Source organism: Scylla paramamosain, chromosome 2, assembly GCF_035594125.1.
Source record: "Scylla paramamosain isolate STU-SP2022 chromosome 2, ASM3559412v1, whole genome shotgun sequence".
Classification (NCBI taxonomy): Eukaryota; Metazoa; Arthropoda; class Malacostraca; order Decapoda; family Portunidae; genus Scylla; species Scylla paramamosain.
Window position 1 is genome coordinate 5,595,852 of NC_087152.1, and position 24,149 is coordinate 5,620,000.

At 36.6% G+C, this 24,149-nt stretch overlaps 1 protein-coding gene across 3 annotated transcripts; it reads right to left on the reverse strand.

Annotated features, from left to right (window-relative positions):
• Positions 1 to 732: 732 nt before the first annotated feature.
• LOC135109039 (protein singed wings 2-like) lies at positions 733 to 18,310 on the reverse strand. 3 transcript variants are annotated; one of them, XM_064020039.1, is made up of 11 exons: positions 18,153 to 18,310; positions 13,523 to 13,645; positions 12,817 to 12,894; positions 11,738 to 11,907; positions 11,405 to 11,537; positions 11,092 to 11,200; positions 10,635 to 10,816; positions 9,975 to 10,136; positions 8,910 to 9,077; positions 7,679 to 7,807; positions 733 to 4,241 (listed from the first exon to the last, which is right to left on the reverse strand). In XM_064020039.1, exons 2-11 carry the CDS (start codon positions 13,589 to 13,591, stop codon positions 3,975 to 3,977), a joined length of 1,467 nt encoding a protein of 488 aa, XP_063876109.1. In that variant the 5' UTR covers positions 13,592 to 13,645; positions 18,153 to 18,310; the 3' UTR covers positions 733 to 3,974. The 3 variants fall into 3 exon arrangements, with proteins under 3 accessions (XP_063876109.1, XP_063876105.1, XP_063876100.1); XM_064020035.1 differs by having other exon boundaries at positions 13,523 to 13,630; positions 18,153 to 18,308; XM_064020030.1 differs by lacking the exon at positions 18,153 to 18,310 and adding an exon at positions 16,428 to 16,604 and having other exon boundaries at positions 13,523 to 13,630.
• Positions 18,311 to 24,149: the final 5,839 nt, after the last annotated feature.

Below are 24,149 nucleotides of genomic sequence, written 5' to 3' on the forward strand. Positions count from 1 at the left end.
GTATTTTAACTAAGTGTTTGACAAGTATGTTGAGAATCTTGTCCTCTAAAAATAGTAAAGGTATGTTCATTATACACGATTTACAACACTGCACACCATGATAGGTATGCCACACTTTGTAATATATACATATATATATATATATATATATATATATATATATATATATATATATATATATATATATATATATATATATATATATATATATATATATATATACACACACACACACACACACACACACACACTCATTAATGCATATCAGTAAAAAATCAGTAATCATAGCAAGGAAATCGGAACAAATAGCGCTTCCTAAATTCATAATCAGTTGCTCTTTTTTACCAGCACTGAACAAAGTAGAAATCCGTTTCTTGAACTGCTACATTATTGAAACCAAATGATGTTTTGCAATATTATAAAAGTTTGAGAGAGAGAGAGAGAGAGAGAGAGAGAGAGAGAGAGAGAGAGAGAGAGAGAGAGAGAGAGAGAGAGAGAGAGAGAGAGAGAGAGAGAGAGAGAGAGAGAATGGCTGATTTTTATGGACAAAAGAAAATGGAGACTGGTATAAAAAGAGTTCATATTATGTAAGCAGATATGCACTAGGAAAATATGGGTGCATATGGTTTTTACGGCCAAGTTTCCTACTGCTGGTTCTTTCTGCAATGAATAAAAGGCTGCTATATCTATCATAATCATGGATGGCAATCATAAGGAATGACAACTCAGAAAATATGTATAAGTTCGGTTTATTTTCCATATGGACAAAGAGCACAATCATTAAAAATATATTTCACTCTTTTACAAAGTTTCTCAATGTTTCAGCTTTTTCTGTCATACAAAGCCTTAAGTCTATATTAGTGCAAAAGATTAGCATTGTGTTATGAAAGCTGCTTCCTGAATCACTTATAATCATATGGCAAGATCAATACCACAAGCAACCATCATGAACATGTGATGGCAAGCAAATATTACAACATTCCATTCATATTCATATGTGGATGATATGTAGAATATTAATAATGTTTAACTCAATTGCAAGTGTCTTTAACTGAAAATCCTAAATCACAAAAATTTCAGCAGAAACTGCCATCTTTGCCTAACGTACACTCAACAACTGTTAATCTCATCATGAAAAGAAGCTACTAAACTTAAGAAAAGTTTATGTTCTATATCACTTCACATACATATCTCTTTCTCTCTCTCTCTCTGACTAGCAATAAAAACTAGAAGCTGGATGATTCAATCATTCTTGTACTGAGCTCTAAGATTGTACATGAACACAAAATCAAATAAACACTCCTGAATTGTGAGCTGCCACTCTAATTGTGCATTGTTTGGTGGTGAAAGAACAGTGCTACACTTACTCATCACTCATAATTACAGTTTAACAGGCAACAAGTCCTTCACTTGTGACAGTATAGTGAGGTGACCAAAATTTACACCATCATTTTTCAACAAATAGTGAATTAATTAATGGTCCTTGTACATTGAAAAGCATCATAATTTCCTTGCTGATTTAAACAGCATTTTAAAAAATATTCATGACTATCAAAAAAGTAACCATTTTCCCAAATTGCAGGTTTCAGTCTTAAAAGACTTCATGAAGCTATCAATATATATTATATACTCTAAGCAAAATAAGTGTGAAATTACAAGTATTAGCTGCCACACTAACTTGAATTTTCATGGCTTTTAGTAATACCTGCACATTATATATATATATATATATATATATATATATATATATATATATATATATATATATATATATATATATATATATATATATATATACAGGGAGTCCTCTGTTTATGGTGATCTCAACTTACTGTTTAATAGTTTTGTGCATTCCCTGTTGATTTTTTTTTTATTTTTTATGTTTTTCAGGGCTACACTTACACTAAGGGTACCAGCATGACCTCCAGTATGGAGTGCCAGTAAGGATTAGTCTATGTAGTTTAAGGCTGTCTGTATATAATATGAAATTTCAAAATCCATTCTTTCAGCACCTGACATTATCAGCACTTAAATGCCTTTTACAATGAACACCTTTGTTGCCTTCCATTTTTCCATAAAATTAAATTGTGCAGAACACAGAATAATTGCATTAGTTATGAACACAAAATAAAATATCACAAGGTCATCTGCACTCTACTTTCCAGGAATGTAACTGCACATTAGTGCAGAACACATGCAGTAGTAAAACACGAAAACATTTGCAACTATCTCTTCACAAACTAAATCTAACCATGCATCATTAAAACATAAATGTATATATGTATATATTCAGCACATATGCATTTTACAGTAAAACACACTATAGTATTTCAAACTCACGATGACCCACCAGGTGTTGTCCGCTTTATTGCCACATATTGAACCAAACATTCACTATAAACTGGTAACTGTCCACTAACCAGGGTATATTAGCATGAAATGTTCTAAATACCTTTTGATTTTTGCATTAGATAGTAAGTGATATGAATAATTGTTATATATATAAAGAAAAGAAGATACTTCATGAAAAAATGTGGCATATCAGGTCAGTTGACGTTGCCACCTGCTCCCGACCCAGAATCTAACGGGAGTGGGTGGGGGAAGGGTCGCCTCGACACAGGTGTGCGACTGAGTCATTCACCTCTTGGTAGCCAGGATGGAAGGTCACATTTGTTATACTTTTGTATTCCATCATATATATCACTTAAACATATCAGGAAAAATAAATATCAGAGTTTCATTCTCTCTTATAAGCACGTGTGGGTGTCTTGATTCTTATAACAAAGTCATACATGCAAATAAAGAGAACGGTTGTCTCCGTTTTCTGAGGGGGTGGGTTAGATTTGGCACCGCCGCTCCTTGAAGCGACCAACACCTGGTGGGTCATCATGAGTTTGAAATACTATAGAATATAATTAATATTGGCTGACTTGCATAAACTGTAAATTTATAGTACACTTGTTAGAAAAATATCCCTGTGATCAAAACTTCTGCTGCTAAGTGCTGAGCTGCACATGGTGTTTCCTGATAGTTACTTTCAAGCTGCCCAAAAGAGGTGTGCAGTGTTCAAGGACTAGGTAAATGAGGAACCTTCCATTGGCAAAGCCCATCATTGTACTAAAAAATAATTAATAGGATACCCAAGCAGTTTAACAAGTGAGCTTCCAATTTGAAGTTCTGTATGAAAAACATAAACAATATAAAAACTTTACATGGTGTATAGGCCATGACCAATGCCAACATATGCATAACAACAAACAACACTATTATGTTCACCATGGTTTTGATAATAACTCAAAGAAACTAAGAGTAAATTCAAGGTAAACATTTAACAATATTATCCATAAGTACATACACATCTGCATTCACTGATTGTACTGGCATGTGAAAGGAAGGAAGGCAGTAATTTTTTGCAATTGCCAGACCACCCTATAAGGCATAGACCAGCTCCAATATATGGATCTTGTATGCATTTGAAGTGGTATAAAGGAAAAAAATAACAAAATTTAATATAAAAAAATCCTTTTCCTTCATCTCAGTCTCAAAGGGATAGAAGTTCCTGGCTCTCAACCCATGCCCTGCTGTCACATTTCAAAATGGGCATGAAGTTCAAGGATATGTATGCTACATCCCCATGTCAGTGTAGTCTTAAAAATAAATAACATGGCTAATATGAATAAACTGACCAAATGAATGAAGTTATTTACTTTAACATGCAAGACATGGCCAAAGAAAATAACTAATACCATCACAGTACCTTGGTAGTTAGTGTAGGATGTGGCCTATTCCATGTTCCAAATACATTTATCAATAAGTATGTATAAGGCTAATATCAATAAACCTCATGTCTGACTCCTTTAAGTCTGGGATGAACACACATAATACCATACGGAAATATACAACAGGTATTAACCCTTCCTTCACTTATGTAATCTGTGAGAAGCTCAACCAGCCATTATATATAACAGACTCTGTCAACAACAAGGGAATCTGGTAATAATCCAGGGAAGCTTGCCATGTCTCTGGTACTGCACCAAATTATGGAGAAAATTGAGGATGAATAGGAGGAGAAGAATGCCCAAGCAGATGTTGAGGATGTCCAAGGGGTCAAGAAGAGGATCAACTTTGCAGTAGCTCCTCACTGGAAGCATAATGATAGGCTGACCTTCAGCATACCTTCCCTCCCCACAACGGATTTCCTTCAGACCTTCTCTCTGTAAGTCTTGGTAGAATATCAGATTCTGAAAATTATGAAATCTTGCCAGTTGAATGCATATAAAGATTCCTCTAATTAGAATCTCCTGTAAAATGAGTAATTTATTTAATTATCATCATTGTAATCATTGACACCATAATCAATAGAAGGCTTTAATTTCCTGCTTTCCTGGATACTGTCATCTGAAAGGCATGTTCCATGCTTATGTGGATCATCTTTTGTCACTTAAAGATTGCATGCCCAGCAACACACACTTGTCTATTTCTTTTCCTCCAGATCCTCCTTCAGAACACTATTCCATGCCTTCCTCAATCATCCTCACCCCAGCTGTCTTTCCAGCTGGAAGTCTGCCTATATTCCGCCTATTCTTAAAAAGAGTGACCACTCTAACTCTTCCAACTACTGTCTAGCTCTTCAAATTACAGGCATTAATTTCCTGTCTTTCTAGTTTTCAATTCTACTCTTAACAGGAAGGTTCTTAAACACCTTTCACTTCATAACCACATTATCTCATCGACATTATGGATTCTGTTGTGGTCATTCTACTGTTGATCTTCTGACCTTCCTCACTCAATCCTAGTCATCCTCTTTTTGAGTTTTTGGTAAAACTTTCATTGTTGCATTAGACATATCAAAAGCATTTGATAGAGTCTGGGACAAAGCTACAATTTCCAATTTATCCTCCTATAGCTTCTATCCTTCTCTCAGCAACTTCATCTCAAACATCCTTTCTAACCATTCTATTGCTGCTGTGGTAACTGGTCACTGTTCTTCTAAATCTATCACCTCCACTATTCTTCAGGATTCTGTCCCATCACTCACTCTCTTTCTATTATTCACCAATGATCTTCAAAGTCAAACTCATTTAGCTATTCACTCATATGCTGATGATACCACTCTGCACATTCCATCTGGAAACTGTACTATTTTAAATAATTACTTTTAACCAGTTACCATTCTTAAGTCTCACAAAACTGAAGACTCAACATCTCAGTAACCTTACCATTCTACCTTTTCTTTATTGCTATCTTCACTTAACAGTTTTCTATAAGCAGAGGATGGTCCTGGAATGAAGCTAATCAGTTTGGTCTGTTTCTATCCAGTCAAACTTTGTTCAGAGGGACCAGCTTAGTTGAAAATCCAAAAAATATTGAAAGATGCAAAAAATTATCTCATGGCATCCTTAGGCCTAGTGCTTCACAATGCACACACAATAATTCATCATCCACATTTAAATAACATTTAAATACCCATTTAAATGCCCCCCATTCACACTCAGTCACTCAGTCAAAGTCACTGTAGTTTGGAGATGGTTGTAGAAAATATTAAAAAAAAAAAGTTTACAAGGAACAGTTTTCTTTATAGTGGCATATGGAAGTTCCCTTTCACAGCCTGGTGAGGAAGAGCCTCAGTGCATGTTGTACATGCCTAGAGAGAGGGAGGGAATAAATGATGCTCTCTTTCACCAACTTCTATACCCACTTAGCATTCACTCACTCCTTGCTTTTTCCTCTCTTTCAACATGATAGGTAAGAGGAAGTCTTACCTTAACCAAAGGAGCAAGGTACTGGCAAAAGCATGCCAGATATTAGCTGTGAGCAGAGAACAACATGAAGGTGAGCGTATATAGCCTCACGGCACATCAGCACGTCTGTCCTTCCTGCTCATCTCCCACTCCACATACAAGTTATGTTTCTGCCTCTGCTGCCCCAACTACTACTTCTGTTTTATCTGCTGCTGTACAATTACAGCCAGTGCCTTCAACAACATCATTGTCTCTTCTAGCAAGAGAATCTCTTAGTGAAGAGATCAAAAAATTTTGAGAGCAATGAAGAAAATCTCATTCATTGGGGATAATGTTTTAGTTTTAGTGGAGCAACTTCAGCCACTGGTAGACATGTGTTGTCCCAAAACAAAATGTAAAAAAGTCCCTGGCTTGACACCATCAATCACTGGGCCACATGCATCAGTGTGGTATGCCCTCATTGTAAAAATGAAGTGTGCAATGTTCCATCAAAGAGATTCCAGATGCCAACGAAACAGGTCATCTGTGAATCTAACACAATTGCAATTAAGGTTCAAAATCATCTACAACTAAAAACAAATACATTACAACACTTGGCACCTAAAAATTCCAGTATTATATAGCTATATATAGATGAAATGCATATGAGCATCCCTTTGAACTTTAAAGCCCTGCATCTCAAAACTAACTTACTGAGATATTGAGGTATATTTCTCTGCCATTTATTATCTGATTTTCATTATTCCAGTGTCATTAGAAAGGTAATTAAAATACCTAAAAAAATTATGTGACAGAATTTTGATCGAGTGTATAGGTTTTTTCCTAGCTTAAGAGAAATACAGTGGAACCTTGGTATACATCCGCTTTGGAATAAGTCCAACTTGGTATACGTCCAGTTTGGACACAAAAAAAATTTGCTTGGTATGCGATCTTTGTTTGGAATACAACTCATCAGAACTTGTATGGGTCAAAATGAGTGACAACACCACGCACTATCCTTGTTTACCTCTCTCAAGATAAAGTCACAACACCCACGAGCAATGCTGCCAGGTTGGCAGGACTCTCCTTCCAAACAGTAACATCTCCTCCTCCCTTCTCTGTACCATCCTAGTAGGCACTCAGCTCATCTCAGCAAGGTAAAGTGAGGTTAAATTCTCATTTATTTCATCTAATTGCTTTCGTATTTACCAAATTTGATGGTATATAAAATGTATAATTATAATCAATGTACTGTATAATATGCCAATAACAAAGGTATTTTTTTCATGTATATGTCCTGTTTGGTACAAGTCCAATGATCTGCAATGGATTCAGGATGTATACCAAGGTGCCACTGTATCCAAATGAGGAAATTTTTTGGATATTTTTCTCTCAACAATAAAACCAAAAATAAAAAACCTGTCACAGAATTTTCTTAGAAAATTATCAAAGTATCTTGAGACAAATTTCAAGAAAATCCAAGAAAACTTGTCAAAACATCTAAACCTCAATTTTTTGTATTTTCCCTAAAAAAAGAAAAACAATTGCTCCAAATTTAATGAAACTTATACAAATAGCTCATCTAAAGGAACTTTATAGTTCATAAAAATCTGGTACAGTCTGGTTGATAAATAATGAAAACAGAAATTAACTCGGTCAGTCCCCTCAATAAGCAAACACGATGCAAACCTCAAATATTTCTCATACTAACTGTGTCCACTATAATGCCTCTATGATCATTCCTAATGCACTGCTGATCTGTCTATCATTATCTAAAATATCAGTAACTACTGTTCAAGATTTCCCGTATACCATTTGTGTTATTTAGTTGGATCATTAGGGTGTTTTTTGTCTTTTTTACTTGTCTACAAACTCTTCTTTTAGAACAAAGAATTTAAAAAATATATTAAAAATCAATAACTAAATAAAAAACAATCAACAATAACAAAAAATCTCACCTGGAAAGGCACAAGGAAGGCACAATCATCACAGTTCCATGGGTTGCCACCAAGATGAAAGATAGGAATATACCTGTGGCCTTTTCTTGTATAATCATCATACATCCTCTCCAGGTGCTTTACAGGCAGCTGTGAAGAAAGTAACAACCACTTCAGAAAAGGAAATTGATTCAAGAAAAATAAATTAATATGGATTAAAGTCAGTGTTAGAGACTTTATTTCACCTGAAACCCTTATCTAGTAATTATAAGATATCAGATTACTTGTATTTGTAATCTCTTACCAATAGGTTTTGGGTTTGGTAGTCTGTCTACACTGTTTTTGTCTTGTACGTACACATTTTTAACTTTTCCAATGGGAAACGACAACTCACAGACGATTCTGTTTAAGTAATTTTTGATAGATTAACTTATATAAATGTTTTTGCAAAATTAATTTTTCATCTTCTATATTTTTATCCAATTAGATATTTTGAAACTGTGTTAAAGGAATATCATTCACTTATCAACTTACCTACAGGAGGTGTTTATTTAACAGGCATCATAACTTATCATGTGCTTTTTGTTTATTCTTTAATCATTAAAAATCAGTTGTATATTTCACATTCTATTTTTAAGACAAAACTTCCTACTTAACTCAGTCAATGGCTAGACTAAATGCAATAGATTTAAAGCAGCCTCTCTTTGAGTGTCTTCATACTAAATTACCATTCCATTATATATGAAGAGAGGACTTTGTATTTTAGTAGCAAGCTTGATAGATGCAAAATAAAATGCATATTGGATAAGTATTACAATAATTAAATTTAATACCTAAACATCTATATATGGAAAATGCATTTGCAAATAAACACTGGGATGAAGGAATCCAGTTCAAAGAAAAGTAAGCAATGACTTCATGAAAATCATAAGATGGTACAAATCACCTTCTCTTTTCCCTCTAAGAACATAACACACACTGGTATCCACTGTCAGTCCCGTTCATCATACTAAACTACAGATGTACAGCATTACACAGAGAAATCATCTCATACGAGCTAATAATCACCAATATTTCTCATGTTGTTTCTTTGAAATATTTAATACACTATCACTATTCATCTTGCCAGTATGGATCACTTCCTTACAGCCTTTGCACCTGCAGCATTAAATATAAATCAATCCTCACAGCTCATGACTGTTTGAGTGTGTGGGTAAAAGTTACTGTACCTACACATTTATGAGTTACTTACCGTCTCCAACTTATTGTTAATAAGGTTGATGCTGAAGTCCTTGCTGTGGTTATGTAAGTAATTGCTTAGAAGTTCACCATCTATGTGGTCAACCAAGTTATTTTTCAATCTAATCAAGCTCAAACTTTGATAATAGGGATTGGTGAATACTTTGGAGATGTTGGTTATCTGTGGACAGATGGAGAAAAATTAATAAAATTAATGTCTTATAACTCCACTGAAAATAATAATAATGATAATGATAATAATAAGTAATAATAATAATAATAATAATAATATATATATATATATATATATATATATATATATATATATATATATATATATATATATATATATATATATATATATATATATATATATATATATATATATATGCACACACACACACACTGAAAACCATTTCCATGGAAATGCCAAATAAAATTTAATGTGGCAGGACTAATTCTGCAAAAATATGATGCAAGTGTCTTCCATCAGATTGCCAGGAAAGCCACTTCTTGCACTACACCCTCTTCCATTTCCTTAAATTCATCTTGTCTTTTAACATACTTCACAGCAACCATGTCCATCCAGAATGGCAGTAATTTTGGGTTGGTAGTGAGGTAGTACAGGTCTGTATAATAACTTGCCACATTAGATAGTGTCTACAGATTTACCACAAAACTGTGTGTCATTCATAATTATCAGACATTCAGTAAAAAGTATTTTTATTTACTTTTCTCTTAATTTGTGGTTTGGATACAATGTGTGATTAAGCATAAGTTTTTGTTTTAACAGGATGACCATGGCAGCAGTGTCCCTAGATTGTCTGTGAACATCCACTATTAAGAAGAGCCAGCAAAGGTAAGGGAACATAGATCCACCATGAACTTCAGTAGCATAAGTATGCAAATAGGGAAAATTATAAATGTATGGATGTTAAAAGTCAACCATCATTTTGACTAACAGTAAAAATACAACTTTAGCTGCTCTCATGATATTACTCCATTGTGAGTTTCTTGATAATCTCATTCTCACTCATGAATTTAAAAATAATGAAATAAGGCAAGACAGAAAACTCACACGGTTGTTAGTCAGGATGAGTCTGCGGGTATGGCTTGGGATCAAGTCTGGTAACTGTGTCCAGTTAGCTGAAGTACAATCGACAGTTGTAATAGGTTCTACCATCCTCTGATAACCATAAATCTCACAGTGACATGGCACTGGACAGTCATCAATGGCAGTCTGAAAAGGATATAAGTAAAAACAATCATGATAAATTGTTCAATTCATGATGAATGGAAATAACTGCTGGTATGTAGGAGGAAAACAAAAATTTAATATGGAAAAAAAAAGGAGAAAAATATTTTGGTGTCCAGTACCACATGTACAACAGTACAGGGTTTTATATATATATATATATATATATATATATATATATATATATATATATATATATATATATATATATATATATATATATAGACACACACACACACACACATAATTATCTTGGTCCATTAGGTTCTCAAGTCTAACAAATTATACCTAATTCTGAGAGATGTAATAAATTCCAATACACCAAGATTTTGCAGCACATAAAATATCAAAATCATTCTTTTAAGTAGGAATAAGTAACTAAAAGCACCTTCAATCTATCCCCTTAGTAAAATCATCACCTAACAAAATAATGTGGGTATCCTGCTCTAATGGAAACATTTATCAACAGTCACACTCACCTACCCTGATATCTCTCAAGCCTTTCATCAACTTGAGGTCCACAAATGAGAACATCATATGCATAGATTCCAGGCCATCTTCTGTTTTATCAACAACAAAGCAGAGTGTTGAGTTGATCTCCAGCTTGCCAGCATTGTACCATTCCAGCATCCAAAGATTTTCTGGGTCACACTTAGCTGCTCCTTCTGATATGACCATAAATGTAATGGACAATATTCACAAGAATAACAAATGAAATTTACAAACCATATATTTTTTATACTTAAAATTACATATCACAGAGTACATTTCAAGTGTGATATGAACATTTTCTGGTCACAGAACTAGTGCATAGCTAAGGTTTCAACCTAATATTTTTCAGTCCTACACTGAAAAAAATAATAAATAAATAAATTTTAAAAAATTAAAAAATATATAAAAATTGCATCATGACAAGAGATTCTGAAGCCATATTCCTTACTATCAATGACAATTTTCTTCAGGTTCTTCATGCTGCTGAGTTCAGGAATGAATGGCATGAAGAGGTCAAGGAGATACAGTTCCTCCACATCTGGGAAAGCATCTTGCAACTGTAAGATATACATGTGGTTACTACTATTTTCAACTATACAGATGAAGATGTGGCAATTCATAGAGGATTATGTGACCCTTAATATGAAATATACTTATTTTAGTCTTAAATCTGATGGTGAATTAAGTTAGCTGAAAAAGAAATTACATGCTTTAACAATTTCAAATACATGCAATGATATGAACAAGGAGTACCAATTTACCTTTGGACTGATTGTAAGAGTGAGCTCTTTCACCTTGGCAAGGAACGTGTCATTGTCCCAACACTGGTCAATCACCAGCTTTCTTACTCTGGGAACTGAAGACATTTGTGACTCCTTCCAGTCATGCAATCGACTGAAATATAATGGTCAAAAAGAATAATTCATTACTACACAAAACCAAATACAAGAGCACTACACTTTCATATTTGTCATCATATTCCCTTTGGATACTCTGTTTAAAGGAGCAGACAATAAAAAAAGATGACTAATGTACAAAGATAATACCAAATCATAAATTACACACTACAATTTCACTGTTTCCCACAGCCTAACCTTCTCCTTAGGGTTAGGGTGTGGAGGGCAGGGTAGTACACCAGGTCATCTACCGAGAGATCAGTGGTCAGGTTAGAGTTGGCAATGGTGAGGGAGCCAAGGCGTACCCATATTCTTTTTTTCAGGAGCATCCTTACATTCTGCAAGGTTTTAAGCCCCTCACACTCAACCTAGAAAATAACGGTAATAAATAATAGTTAAAACCTCAAAAATATAAAGTATCATGTATACACACAAAGTATATACACACAATGATATATCCATTCTCTTATGTGCAGAAACATGCATTATATATATATATATATATATATATATATATATATATATATATATATATATATATATATATATATATATATATATATATATATATATATATATATATATTGCTTTTTGCATTCTTCCCCTTCAGATTTCTCCATACATGTCCCTCAGTATCCAAAATTCTTATTTCTATGACAATGTTTCCTTTATACCATTCCTCCATCCTTTGTGACTGATTTATTTTCTTTTTGGTTGAGTAGAGAACAAAAAAAGGTGTACTGAAACAGATTACAAAAGAAAATAGACAGAATAAACCACTAGATGTATAAAGTAAAAGATGGCAGTGGATAAACGAACAGTGTAAGAGACAAGGCCTTGCTTCTTCTACTGCATTCTTGTTCAACAAACATTTAAAATAATCCTTACTTCCTTAACCTCCTTTCTTCTACACAAGATTCTAAAATACATCTCTCTCTCTCTCTCTCTCTCTCTCTCTCTCTCTCTCTCAACTGGCTTCCACAACTCACTGAATTTTCACTCACCTTTCTGACACACTCTTCTTTTATTTTCCATTACCAACTCCTTCACTTTCCTATTCCTATTCCAAGACATGTACTCAGTCCTCTTCCCCTCTCTAATTTCCTTGATTTTATTTTTTATTACAGTATTATATTACCTGTAGATCTCCATCATCATTATTATTATGAATATTATTTTTGCTCTTTTAGCTTGAACAATTTTATTTTTACTGCTATGTCATGCAAACCTTGACTGTACACACAAGATAATGACTGAAAAAAAAAAAAAAAACTTACATGCAGGAGATTGGAGTCCTCAAGGATTCGTGGAGGGTGGCATGTGGTTTGTGCTTCATTTATGGTGCTTACTTCTTTCTGGCAGCAGAAAAAAAAAAGATCATGCATTATCTGTTCTAATACCAGAGCCTCATCTGTTCATGTATTCATCCATCAAATGCATCTCTCTCTCTCTCTCTCTCTCTCTCTCTCTCTCTCTCTCTCTCTCTCTCCCTCTCCCTCTTGACAGACTACAATCTGGTAAAATCAGTGTCTACTGCAAGAAGATGCAATTCTATACTCAGTTATGTATGATGTTTAAAGATATATCTAGTATACATAGATTGTTCTTCATGTTAAGTTAAATAAGAGTTGAGATAGAGCATGTTAGGCTACATTCCATTACATTTAGTTTTATGGATATAATTTTAATACCACAACCATGATCACTTTTTTTTTTTTTTGTAGAGACAGATTTTACCACACCGATACAGGTATAAGTAAGATTTACAATTTCCTGACTTACTATAATCACTAAATTATGATCTTGAAGTAAGAAAAAATTCATAACTTATGATAATTTTGTTCATGCAATGAAAATGGTGTAAAATCTAGAATAGTCAACACTAGCTTTTAAAAAATAAATGAAATGTCCTGTTTACATTGTATATTCTTTCTCACATGTGTCACTGCAATATTGTCACTTGTATATCTGGGGTCTACTCACCACATTGATGCCACTGACTGTGACGACCCCAGCTGCTAGTATCACCCAGAGGCACACACAGCAACTCATGGCTCCTGATGCTGCTGCTGCCACTGCACCTTCTTGAAGCTACCACACAAATTTCTATGGTAGAATTGACATCAGTGATGGTTTCAGCTTCTGCATAAGTTTCTATTCATATGTACTGCCAGTGTATATACGTACATGTACGTTTACCACTCACCAATGATGGATTGGAACTAAGACTACATACTTCATGCATCTTCTTTTATTCAGCATAATTTTAAAATAATGAATATTCTTTGTGCCTATCACCTCCAACTCCAAAATATTTCAGCTAAATCACTCCTATTATGGGCATCAGTCAAAACTACACTTTTCACACACCTTCACTGCCATGCCTTTCATGCAGTTGCATACAAATGTTTTACTTCCAATGTTCACAGCACAGTGACTATTCATCAAAGAGAGCTCAAACAGGTGTAATTTTGAAGCTGTATAAGGGTATAGACAAAAAAATAAATAAGATAATAATCAAACAAGATTTTTAAAAACACAAGTAGAAATTAACCAACATGCAAACATTTTATATCAACTACCCCCTAAAGCTATTCAACATAGGATACTATTATAATTATTATGATACTCCTTGGCATTTTTTCCAAATATGTTTAGTTTACTGTATTTTGATCAATAATAACATATAAGCATGAAACAGAACAAGAAGGAAAATTGTGTGTTGTTTTATCATTGCAACTCTGAACACAACAATATATACCTCACAACAATATATACCTTATGTATATTACTGGTATCACTCTAAATTTCAAGCAATCTATTATTTTCACTTTATTTTATTTTATTTTATTTTATTTATTTATTTCATTTATTTATTTATTTATTTATTTATTTATTATTATTTTTTTTTTCTTTTTGCAAGGGGGAGGGGAGAACATATAAATGTTCTTTCTCTTGGCATGGAAGTGCAGCAAGATGCATTTTAACCGAGTCTTGTTCTTCAGCAAAATCCTCTACCTGATTTTCACAATTTATCCTTACCTGTGTCCTTCAACAGTAATGAACTGGTGTTCCTTGGCTTTTTAATTATTCATAATACTTCCAAGATAACACATAAGTTTTTAACAAAAGATAAGCCTTTGGAGTGGAAAGCTCAACACCTCCTGGCAGGATATCCTACCACTTCAAAAACAAACATGAAACAAATTTTTACACCCATGCACAGCTGCCCAGCACATTCACTCCACCCAACAACCTCTTAACTATATGCACAGCCCAGCATCCAATATTTGGCAATTACTATAATACACATTTTTGATAACAGGCAAAATTAACATGAATGACAATACCACATATCAGAAGGTAATCAATATCTGAACATGAAAGGATTACCACAGTTCTATTTGGGCAGCCAAATTTTACCACATAGTTTAGGCATCTGCTTTTTAAAAATTCCTTCTATGTTCTAGGCATACAGTACCAGGAGCTGTTTTTGAAAGTTAATAGAACCTCCTATTTTTTTTTGGGGGGGAAACTAAGAGGCTCACTGCTTGCCCCACCTGTGGTGGCACAGGCAGCATTTTTGAATGACAGCACAGCAAAGGTTTATGTCAATCCCCCAGAGCTCCCTCATACACTCATGGTCAGTGACAGGATTGAAAGTATGTGGGTAATCTTTAGCTACTTGGCAGTAGGTTGAAAATGGCCAGCTTCCACCAAGACTTAAGTCATCAAAATTATCACAAATGAGTGCTGACCATTCAGCCACCATCTCCCCACATAATAACCACCCCCATGTTTTTCTATCATTCCTTACTAGGTATCTTTCCATTTTTCTAGTCCCCTTATTACTTTATGATACTCTGCCTTGGAGCATCAAGGAAACACCAAAAAATTTATCTGAAGGTGCAATAAACAAGCCATGAGAGGCTCCTACTGGGGATCAACTCTGTCAAACACTCATGGAAGCACAAGTCTGACACATTTACTTATCAGGCCAAGATGATCACCAAGGAGTGAGTGGATTTTAGTCACCCTTGACTGTCCTGCCAACACAGCTTAAGCTATTGATAACTGCACCAATAAGGAGGTGCCACTGCTGGAGGAAAGCAGTGATGTGCAGGTGTTTGCGGCTCAGGCCACTTGCATTCCCCGTCAGAGGTCAGCTTCCATTGCCACCTTAACCAGGAGAAAGAGGGTGAGATCCTGATTAGCTCTTCTTTGCCACTACTTTCAGATGGCATACTCATTGGGAGGGCCCTAGTGCTATCAGGGACAGAGATAGGGCAAGTGGTGGTCACCAATCCCTCCACCAAGCCACAGGAGATACTGGAAGGTGTGCTGATGGGCTCGTGCAAGTTCATGCAATGACATGGAAGCTGTGCCCAGTGATCCCAGGGAACATGAAGCTGGAGTTCCTCCTCACCTGACAGACTTACAGCAGAGAAGTGTTACTTGCCTAATGAGTTGGGGTGGTTGCTGTCACGTTATGCGGACATCTTCCCAAGAACATGATCTGGACTGCACAGACCTCATCAAGCACCACATCTACACAGGTGGCACCAGACCCATCAAAACATGACCAAGAAGGATCACCCTGGCTTGGAGGTTGGAGATTGAGAAGGCAGTGGAAAAGTTGAGGCTCAGGGTATGACAGAGAAATCATCAAGTCCCTGGTCTTTGGCAATGTAGGGACAGTTAGTTTGCCTGTACAACCCCAGAAAGAAAAGGGGTTGTCACCCAAGCTGCAAAATCCCTGTGAGGAGCCCTACACTGTGGAGGAAAGCATCACCAACATGACATTCCAGATCCAGTGGGGACCTAGGACCTAGCTGCTGGTAGTGCATGCAGACCAGCTATGGAGATACTACAGCCCCGGAGCCTTCACCTGGGGCAAGGCATCAGATGCTGAGGCTTCTATTTCTGACGAAGATGAGGCCAGCTCTGCAGTCTCCATAGATGAGGCTGGGGATGATCAGCTGGAGGACTGCACTCCTGAGTTGTTGTTTGAGGCTGGGCTAGCTTTGCCGGGTACCCCATTACTGAGCGGAAATGTGGAGGTTGCCCTGGAGGAACCATCAGCCCGACAGGAGGAATATTTGGAAGGTGCTAGACCCTGAAGAAATTGTCAGGTCCCTATGTGGACTAAAGATTATATTTTGAGGAATAGTGCTGTCTGAAATTAACTGTTAATTTAAGGAATTGAAAGTTGTCTGATGAGTGAGGGTGCTCACTTTTACAAAGTGTGGTGGGGGTTCATTGTTGCAGATGCGGTGTAGCAGAGGTCTCCTGAGCCTTCATTAAAGAAAACCACTGGAGTTAGAAGAAAGTGAAAGTTGAGTATCTATAATAACTGAATTTGTCCTTATTTACATTTGTTGTACTTATCTTAGTATTTTTGTGGTATAAAGCCTATGGATCTTTGTACCTTTGTGGGATAAAAGGTTAGGGCATTGTGTAGGCTGGCAAGTGTCTATTTTACTGGACTCCTTCCAAGACAAGAGAGTCATGAATATGTGACTGATTGCAAAACTCGTGTGAGAAGTACAGAGTCTGATGAAGTGTGTAGTAAAAGACACCTGCAATCTGAAGATTTTGTGAATAAAGCAAGGAAGTAGGGAGAGGAATCAGGCTTTTGCCTTCCCTTCTCTTCTACTGAGCAGAAGACCAACTTAGTAGCAATATATACTAATTATAATTTCCACATAAATTTCTGAGAATATGTGCTAGAGTAAGGGTTAATACTAATGGTAAGGGATGGTATTCAACAAATGCAAGTTAAGCAACTTTCCTTATATCAATCAGTAATATTAACCTTAATCAAACATGCTTATGTACTATTATGAAATTATAATAATTTCACGATGATGAGACTATTTTTCTGGTATTGAACACTGCACATTTCATTGTCATAAGAATCATTACCCTTGCAATTATAGTATTCTTTAAAGAATCACTTCTGATATTGCATGACACCTTGGTTGTTGGGTCTGGAAAAAATAAATATTGATGGAAATACTTATAACAATGAAGTGCTCCATATGATTTTGGTTACCATATCAAAGAATGGTTTCGTCTGCCAGAGTCAGACAGGTGTAATTCAAATAATTTACCCGGTGGGGGCAGGTGCCACCATTACCCTCTTACTGCCTTAGCCATAATACTGGTAACAGATTAATGAAAAAATACATGTTGCAGTTCTAATCCAATCTCTTTAACTACCCACACTTTAAAGAATAAGGCCGCTTCTAGTTTCTATGTGACATGACCTAATTCCCACCCCCCAGCAATGCCATTCAAGGAAGTCTACAATCACAACACTTATCAAGGACGTGTATAAAAAGACACAATATAAATGAGCTCCATTGAACCACGTATACTTACAAACCCTTCTCACTTTTTTTTTTTTATGTATATAATCACTTTAATATTGGGAGAGGTCATGTCTGGTGCCCCACACACCAGTCCCTAAGCTGGATGCAATTCCAGCGTCACTATAAGGCTATCCCCCATGGCACCGCCAGACACTGAACTGTAACAGTCTGCGTCATTTGAACACAACATTCATTATAACTGATGTGTCATTAACAGTGGAGTTGTATGGTACACTTACCGAACAACAGAAGATTTCTAACCTCTGGCCTCCCATCAACACCGCCTACCACACCACCAGTCACCACCGCCGCCACAGTGCCACTGCCTCGGCTCAGCGGCAGCGCTGCTGCCGCTGTTAGGAAAAATATCTGGCACCAAGTACTGTACCTCACAAACAAATGTAATTTTCATCATTCATTTTAAGATAAGCCTATACTAATAATGATGTTATGTAGAATCATAACTAAGAAAACTAGTGAAATATATTTAACGTAGCGAGATATTTAGCAGAAAATAGTCAGTCGCAGTACGAATCTCACAGGCCAACGCAATGCAGGCAGTATACCACTGGTTCATATTACTTCATGTAATTATCTTATAAATGTTACATTGTATACAGTCACGATGACCACCTTACAGTTACTCTTCAGCCATAACATCCCCAGTGACGTTAACTTGTTAAAATTCACTAAAAAGGAATACTTCATCAATTGCTGTCAGTGGGTGTCCCGTATGTCAAATTTCACGTTTTATGTTTCAATGCAGACCACCGTTTCGGAGGTTGCTATTTCATAATATAATCTACATATATGTTTAACTTCTTTCCTTTTCATAATACAAGTTTTCTACTATTATGTTCTCCATTTCAATTACAACAGGAGCACATAAACTTTTTTTTTCTTTTTTTTTTTAGTATGTGAAACGGATATTCAGTATCACACACACACATATATATATATATATATATATATATATATATATATATATATATATATATATATATATATATATATACACACACACACACACACACACACACACACATGTGCGCGCGTGTGCGCGCGGTGACTATCTCACATGAACCATCTAGGTCAAAAAGTTAGGATTATCTATCAACAGTAAAGAGCAAATGCATAAATTTTACGCTGTGACCTTGAACATTTGCTTTAGATATACCTTCGAACATTTCGTTCTCTTACACAGGCAGAACAGGCTTCAGAGAAAATAGAAAAGTGTTTATTGTAAATACTAAACATATTTATATATGAATAAATATTTCACATCTCACACACATTGACGAACGTGTGTGTGTGTGTGTGTGTGTGTGTGTGTGTAAGTATATATATATATATATATATATATATATATATATATATATATATATATATATATATATATATATATATATATATATATATATATATATATATATATTACTATTGTTACAGACGCGTATATGTAGCAACCCTACAGGCGAGCACATGAGCATGCTGTGTGTATAAGGTAGCCTCGCTGGCCTAAACCCTCGGAAGGCTTATGGACCTGATGGGATCCCTCCTATTGTTCTCCGAAACTGTGCCTCCGTGCTTGCACCTTGCCTAGTCAAACTCTTTCAGCTCTGTCTGTCAACATCTACCTTTCCTTCTTGCTGGAAGTTTGCCTACATTCAACCTGTTCCTAAAAAGGGTGACCGTTCTAATCCCTCAAACTACCGTCCTATTGCTTTAATTTCCTGCCTATCTAAAGTTTTTGAATCTATCCTCAACAGGAAGATTCTTAAACATCTATCACTTCACAACCTTCTATCTGATCGCCAGTATGGGTTCCGTCAAGGCCGTTCTACTGGTGATCTGGCTTTCCTTACTGAGTCTTGGTCATCCTCTTTTAGAGATTTTGGTGAAACTTTTGCTGTTGCCTTGGACATATCAAAAGCTTTTGATAGAGTCTGGCACAAAGCTTTGATTTCCAAACTACCCTCCTACGGTTTCTATCCTTCTCTCAGTAACTTCACCTCAAGTTTCATTTCTGACCGTTCTATTGTTGCTGTGGTAGACGGTCACTGTTCTTCTCCTAAATCTATTAACAGTGGTGTTCCTCAGGGTTCTGTCCTGTCACCCACTCTCTTCTTATTATTCATTAATGATCTTCTAAACCAAACTTCTTGTCCTATCCACTCCTACGCTAATGATACCACCCTGCACTTTTCCACGTCTTTTCATAGACGTCCAACCCTTCAGGAGATAAACATATCACGCAGGGAAGCCACAGAACGCCTGACTTCTGATCTTTCTAAAATTTCTGATTGGAGCAGAGCAAACTTGGTATTGTTCAATGCCTCAAAAACTCAATTCCTCCATCTATCAACTCGACACAACCTTCCAGACAACTATCCCCTCTTCTTCAATGACACTCAACTGTCCCCCTCTTCTATACTGAACATCCTCGGTCTGTCCTTTACTTACGAGTATAATCTGAACTGGAAACTTCACATCTCATCTCTAGCTAAAACAGCTTCTCTGAAGTTAAGTGTTCTGAGACGTCTCCGCCAGTTTTTCTCACCCCCCCCCCCAGCTGCTAACTCTGTACAAGGGCCTTATCCGTCCATGTATGGAGTATGCTTCACATGTCTAGGGGGGTTCCACTCATACTGCTCTTCTAGACAGGGTGGAATCAAAAGCTTTTCGCCTCATCAACTCCTCTCCTCTAACTGACTGTCTTCAGCCTCTTTCTCACCGCCGCAATGTTGCATATCTAGCTGTCTTCTACCGCTATTTTCATGCTAACTGCTCTTCTGATCTTGCTAACTGCATGCCTCCCCTCCTTCCGCGGCCTCGCTGCACAAGACTTTCTTCTTTCTCTCACCCCTATTCTGTCCACCTCTCTAACGCAAGAGTTAACCAGTATTCTCAATCATTCATCCCTTTCTCTGGTAAACTCTGGAACTCCCTTCCTGCTTCTGTATTTCCACCTTCCTATGACTTGAATTCCTTCAAGAGGGAGGTTTCAAGACACTTATCCATCAATTTTTGACCACTGCTTTGACCCTTTTATGGGACTGGCATTTCAGTGGGCATTTTTTTTATTAGATTTTTGTTGCCCTTGGCCAGTGTCCTTCCTACATAAAAAAAAAAATAAAATAAATAAAAAAATAAGTGAGTACATAATTATGAGTACGTGTGTGGGTGACTTAGCTAGCGGCGTTGTGTGGCTCGTTCAAGAGGCTGGCGCCGTTATCTGCAGAGCTAATGGAAAGAGAGCTGACAAGCCTATAGGTTGACCTCTGAAGGCCTGGGGTCATGTGTGTGTGTGTGTGTGTGTGTGTGAGGGTTAGCTAACCATGGAATAATTGGCATACGGTACCATTTAATTGTAGTTGTGAGTGTGAGTGCATGTATAGTATAAGTAGCAATTATCCTTACCAGTATTGATATTCTGCATGACTCGTACTTATATCTTACAAGCTAGAATAGGTGTAGTTAAGTGTCGCCTAACAGAGATGGTGACATGGGAAGCAGGATGTGAGGCACCCCGTGGCACTGAGGGACAGAGAGAGACTATCGACACCGCAGGGTGACAAGATATGTGAGGAAGAAGACAAGGGAAAACGAATTGAATCCCTGCGAGTAGAGTTTGCGTGTGACTAATTGTGACCGTGCGAGTGCCTGGCGCCCCTGTGCCTGCCTGTGTGTCGTGACTGTATTGCACGGTGACTTGTGTACTGCTGTGTAATATACGGACATAAGGAAAGGCGTATTTCCTTCTCCCTGCTCTGTGTGACTGTTCTCACGAGAGTGACCGGGTGCGTCAGAGTCGCAGCTGTTCCCAGTCGCCCAGGTAGTCTTCATCGATACACGCCCCGAAACTCCGCAACGGTGTGAGCCGCCCCTTGTCTGCCGGTTGGGGTACGTTTCAATATATATATATATATATATATATATATATATATATATATATATATATATATATATATATATATATATATATATATATATATATATATATATATTACCGCCAGAAGGCGTAATCGCAGAAGGCGTAAGGACATATAAAGGAAGGAAATAGTTAATTGTAGTAGTGAAGACGGGAAGTAGAGCGAGGCGATGGTGTAGGATGGTACTGAGGTCCGATGTTTATATCCGAAGGTGTCGAGACAGCATTAACGGGGGAGATAGGGGAGATGAATAATTGTGCTGACTCAAGGGACCTCCGAGGTTGACCTCTGTCCCTATGACCTGACAGAGTAGAGGGGCGCTTTATCCCTCTGGTTAGGGCCGGCTCGACGCGTTAGGCCGAGAGGCAGAGGGAAGCCTGCTGTTGTGAGAAGACCTGTACTCTCGTCACTGGTAGAACGGTGTGAAAAACGGACAGCAAAGTACCCAGGATTGTTCAATAGACCCCGAATACGTAAGTTGAAGACACAACATTGTTCTATAGGCTTCGATGTTGAGACACTATATACGTTGTGAACCGTAAGGAATGTAATTGTTGCTATACTTATAATCTGTGTATTGACCAATATATGTACTTAGGATCCCGAAATCGTTCTTGTCAGGTTTAACCGTAACTGAATAAACTAACGAGTCAACGAAACGGGTCTAGTTCCTATCCACATCTTTTTATTTATTTATTTTATTTTATTATATATATATATATATATATATATATATATATATATATATATATATATATATATATATATATATATATATATATATATATATATATATATATATATATATATATATATATATATATATATATATATATATATATATATATATATATATATATATATATATATATATATATATATATATATATATATATATATATATATATATATTTTTTTTTTTTTTTTTTTTTTTTTTTTATGTAGGAGGGACACTGGCCAAGGGCAACAAAAATCCAATAAAAAAAAATGCCCACTGAAATGGTCCAAAGCGATAGTCAAAAATTGAAGGATAAGTGTCTTGAAACCTCCCTCTTGAAGGAATTCAAGTCATAGGAAGGTGGAAATACAGAAGCAGGCAGGGAGTTCCAGAGTTTACCAGAGAAAGGAATGAATGATTGAGAATACTGATTAACTCTTGTGTTAGAGTGGTAGACATAATAGGGGTGAGAAAAAGAAGAAAGTCTTGTGCAGCGAGTCCGCGGGAGGAGGAGAGGCATACCGTTAGCAAGATCACAAGAGCAGTTAGCATGAAAATAGCGGTAGAAGACAGCTAGAGATGCAACATTGCGGCGATGAGAGAGAGGCTGAAGACAGTCAGTTAAAGGAGAGGAGTTGATGAGACGAAAAGCTTTTGATTCCACCCTGTCTAGAAGAGCAGTATGAGTGGAACCACTCCCCCGACATGTGAAGCATACTCTATACATGGACGGATAAGGCCCTTGTACAGAGTTAGCAGCTGTGGGTGGTGAGAAAAACTGGCGGAGACGTCTCAGAACACCTAACTTCATAGAAGCTGTTTTAGCTAGAGATTTCCAGTTCAGATTATAAGTAAAGGACAGACCGAGGATGTTCAATGTAGAAGAGGGGGACAGTTGAGTGTCATTAAAGAAGAGGGGATAGTTGTATGGAAGGTTGTGTCGAGTTGATAGATGGAGGAACTGAGTTTTTTAGGCATTGAACAATACTAAGTTTGCTCTGCCCCAGTCAGAAATTTTAGAAAGATCAGAAGTCAAGCGTTCTGTGGCTTCCCTGCGTGAAATGTTTACTTCCTGAAGCATGAAGCATAGCATAGAAAGGTAGCATGAAGTAGTCAGAGGGTGGAGGAGAGGGAGGAACAAGCCCAGAATCGTCCAAGGTAGAGTTTTTAGCAGAAGTTTGAGCGAAGAGTTCAGCTTTAGAAATAGATGTGATAGCAGTGGTGCCATCTGGTTGAAATAAAGAAGGGAAAGAAGAAGAAGCAAAGTTATTGGAGATATTTTTGGCTAGATGCCAGAAGTCACGAGGGGAGTTAGATCTTGAAAGGTTTTGACACTTTCTGTTAATGAAGGAGTTTTTGGCTAGTTAGAGAACAGACTTGGCATGGTTCCGGGCAGAAATATAAAGTGCATGACATTCTGGTGATGGAAGGCTTAAATACCTTTTGTGGGCCACCTCTCTATCATGTATAGCACGAAAACAAGCTGTGTTAAACCAAGGTTTGGAAGGTTTAAGTCGAGAAAAAGAGTGAGGAATGTACGCCTCCATGCCAGACACTATCACTTCTGTTATGCGCTCAGCACACAA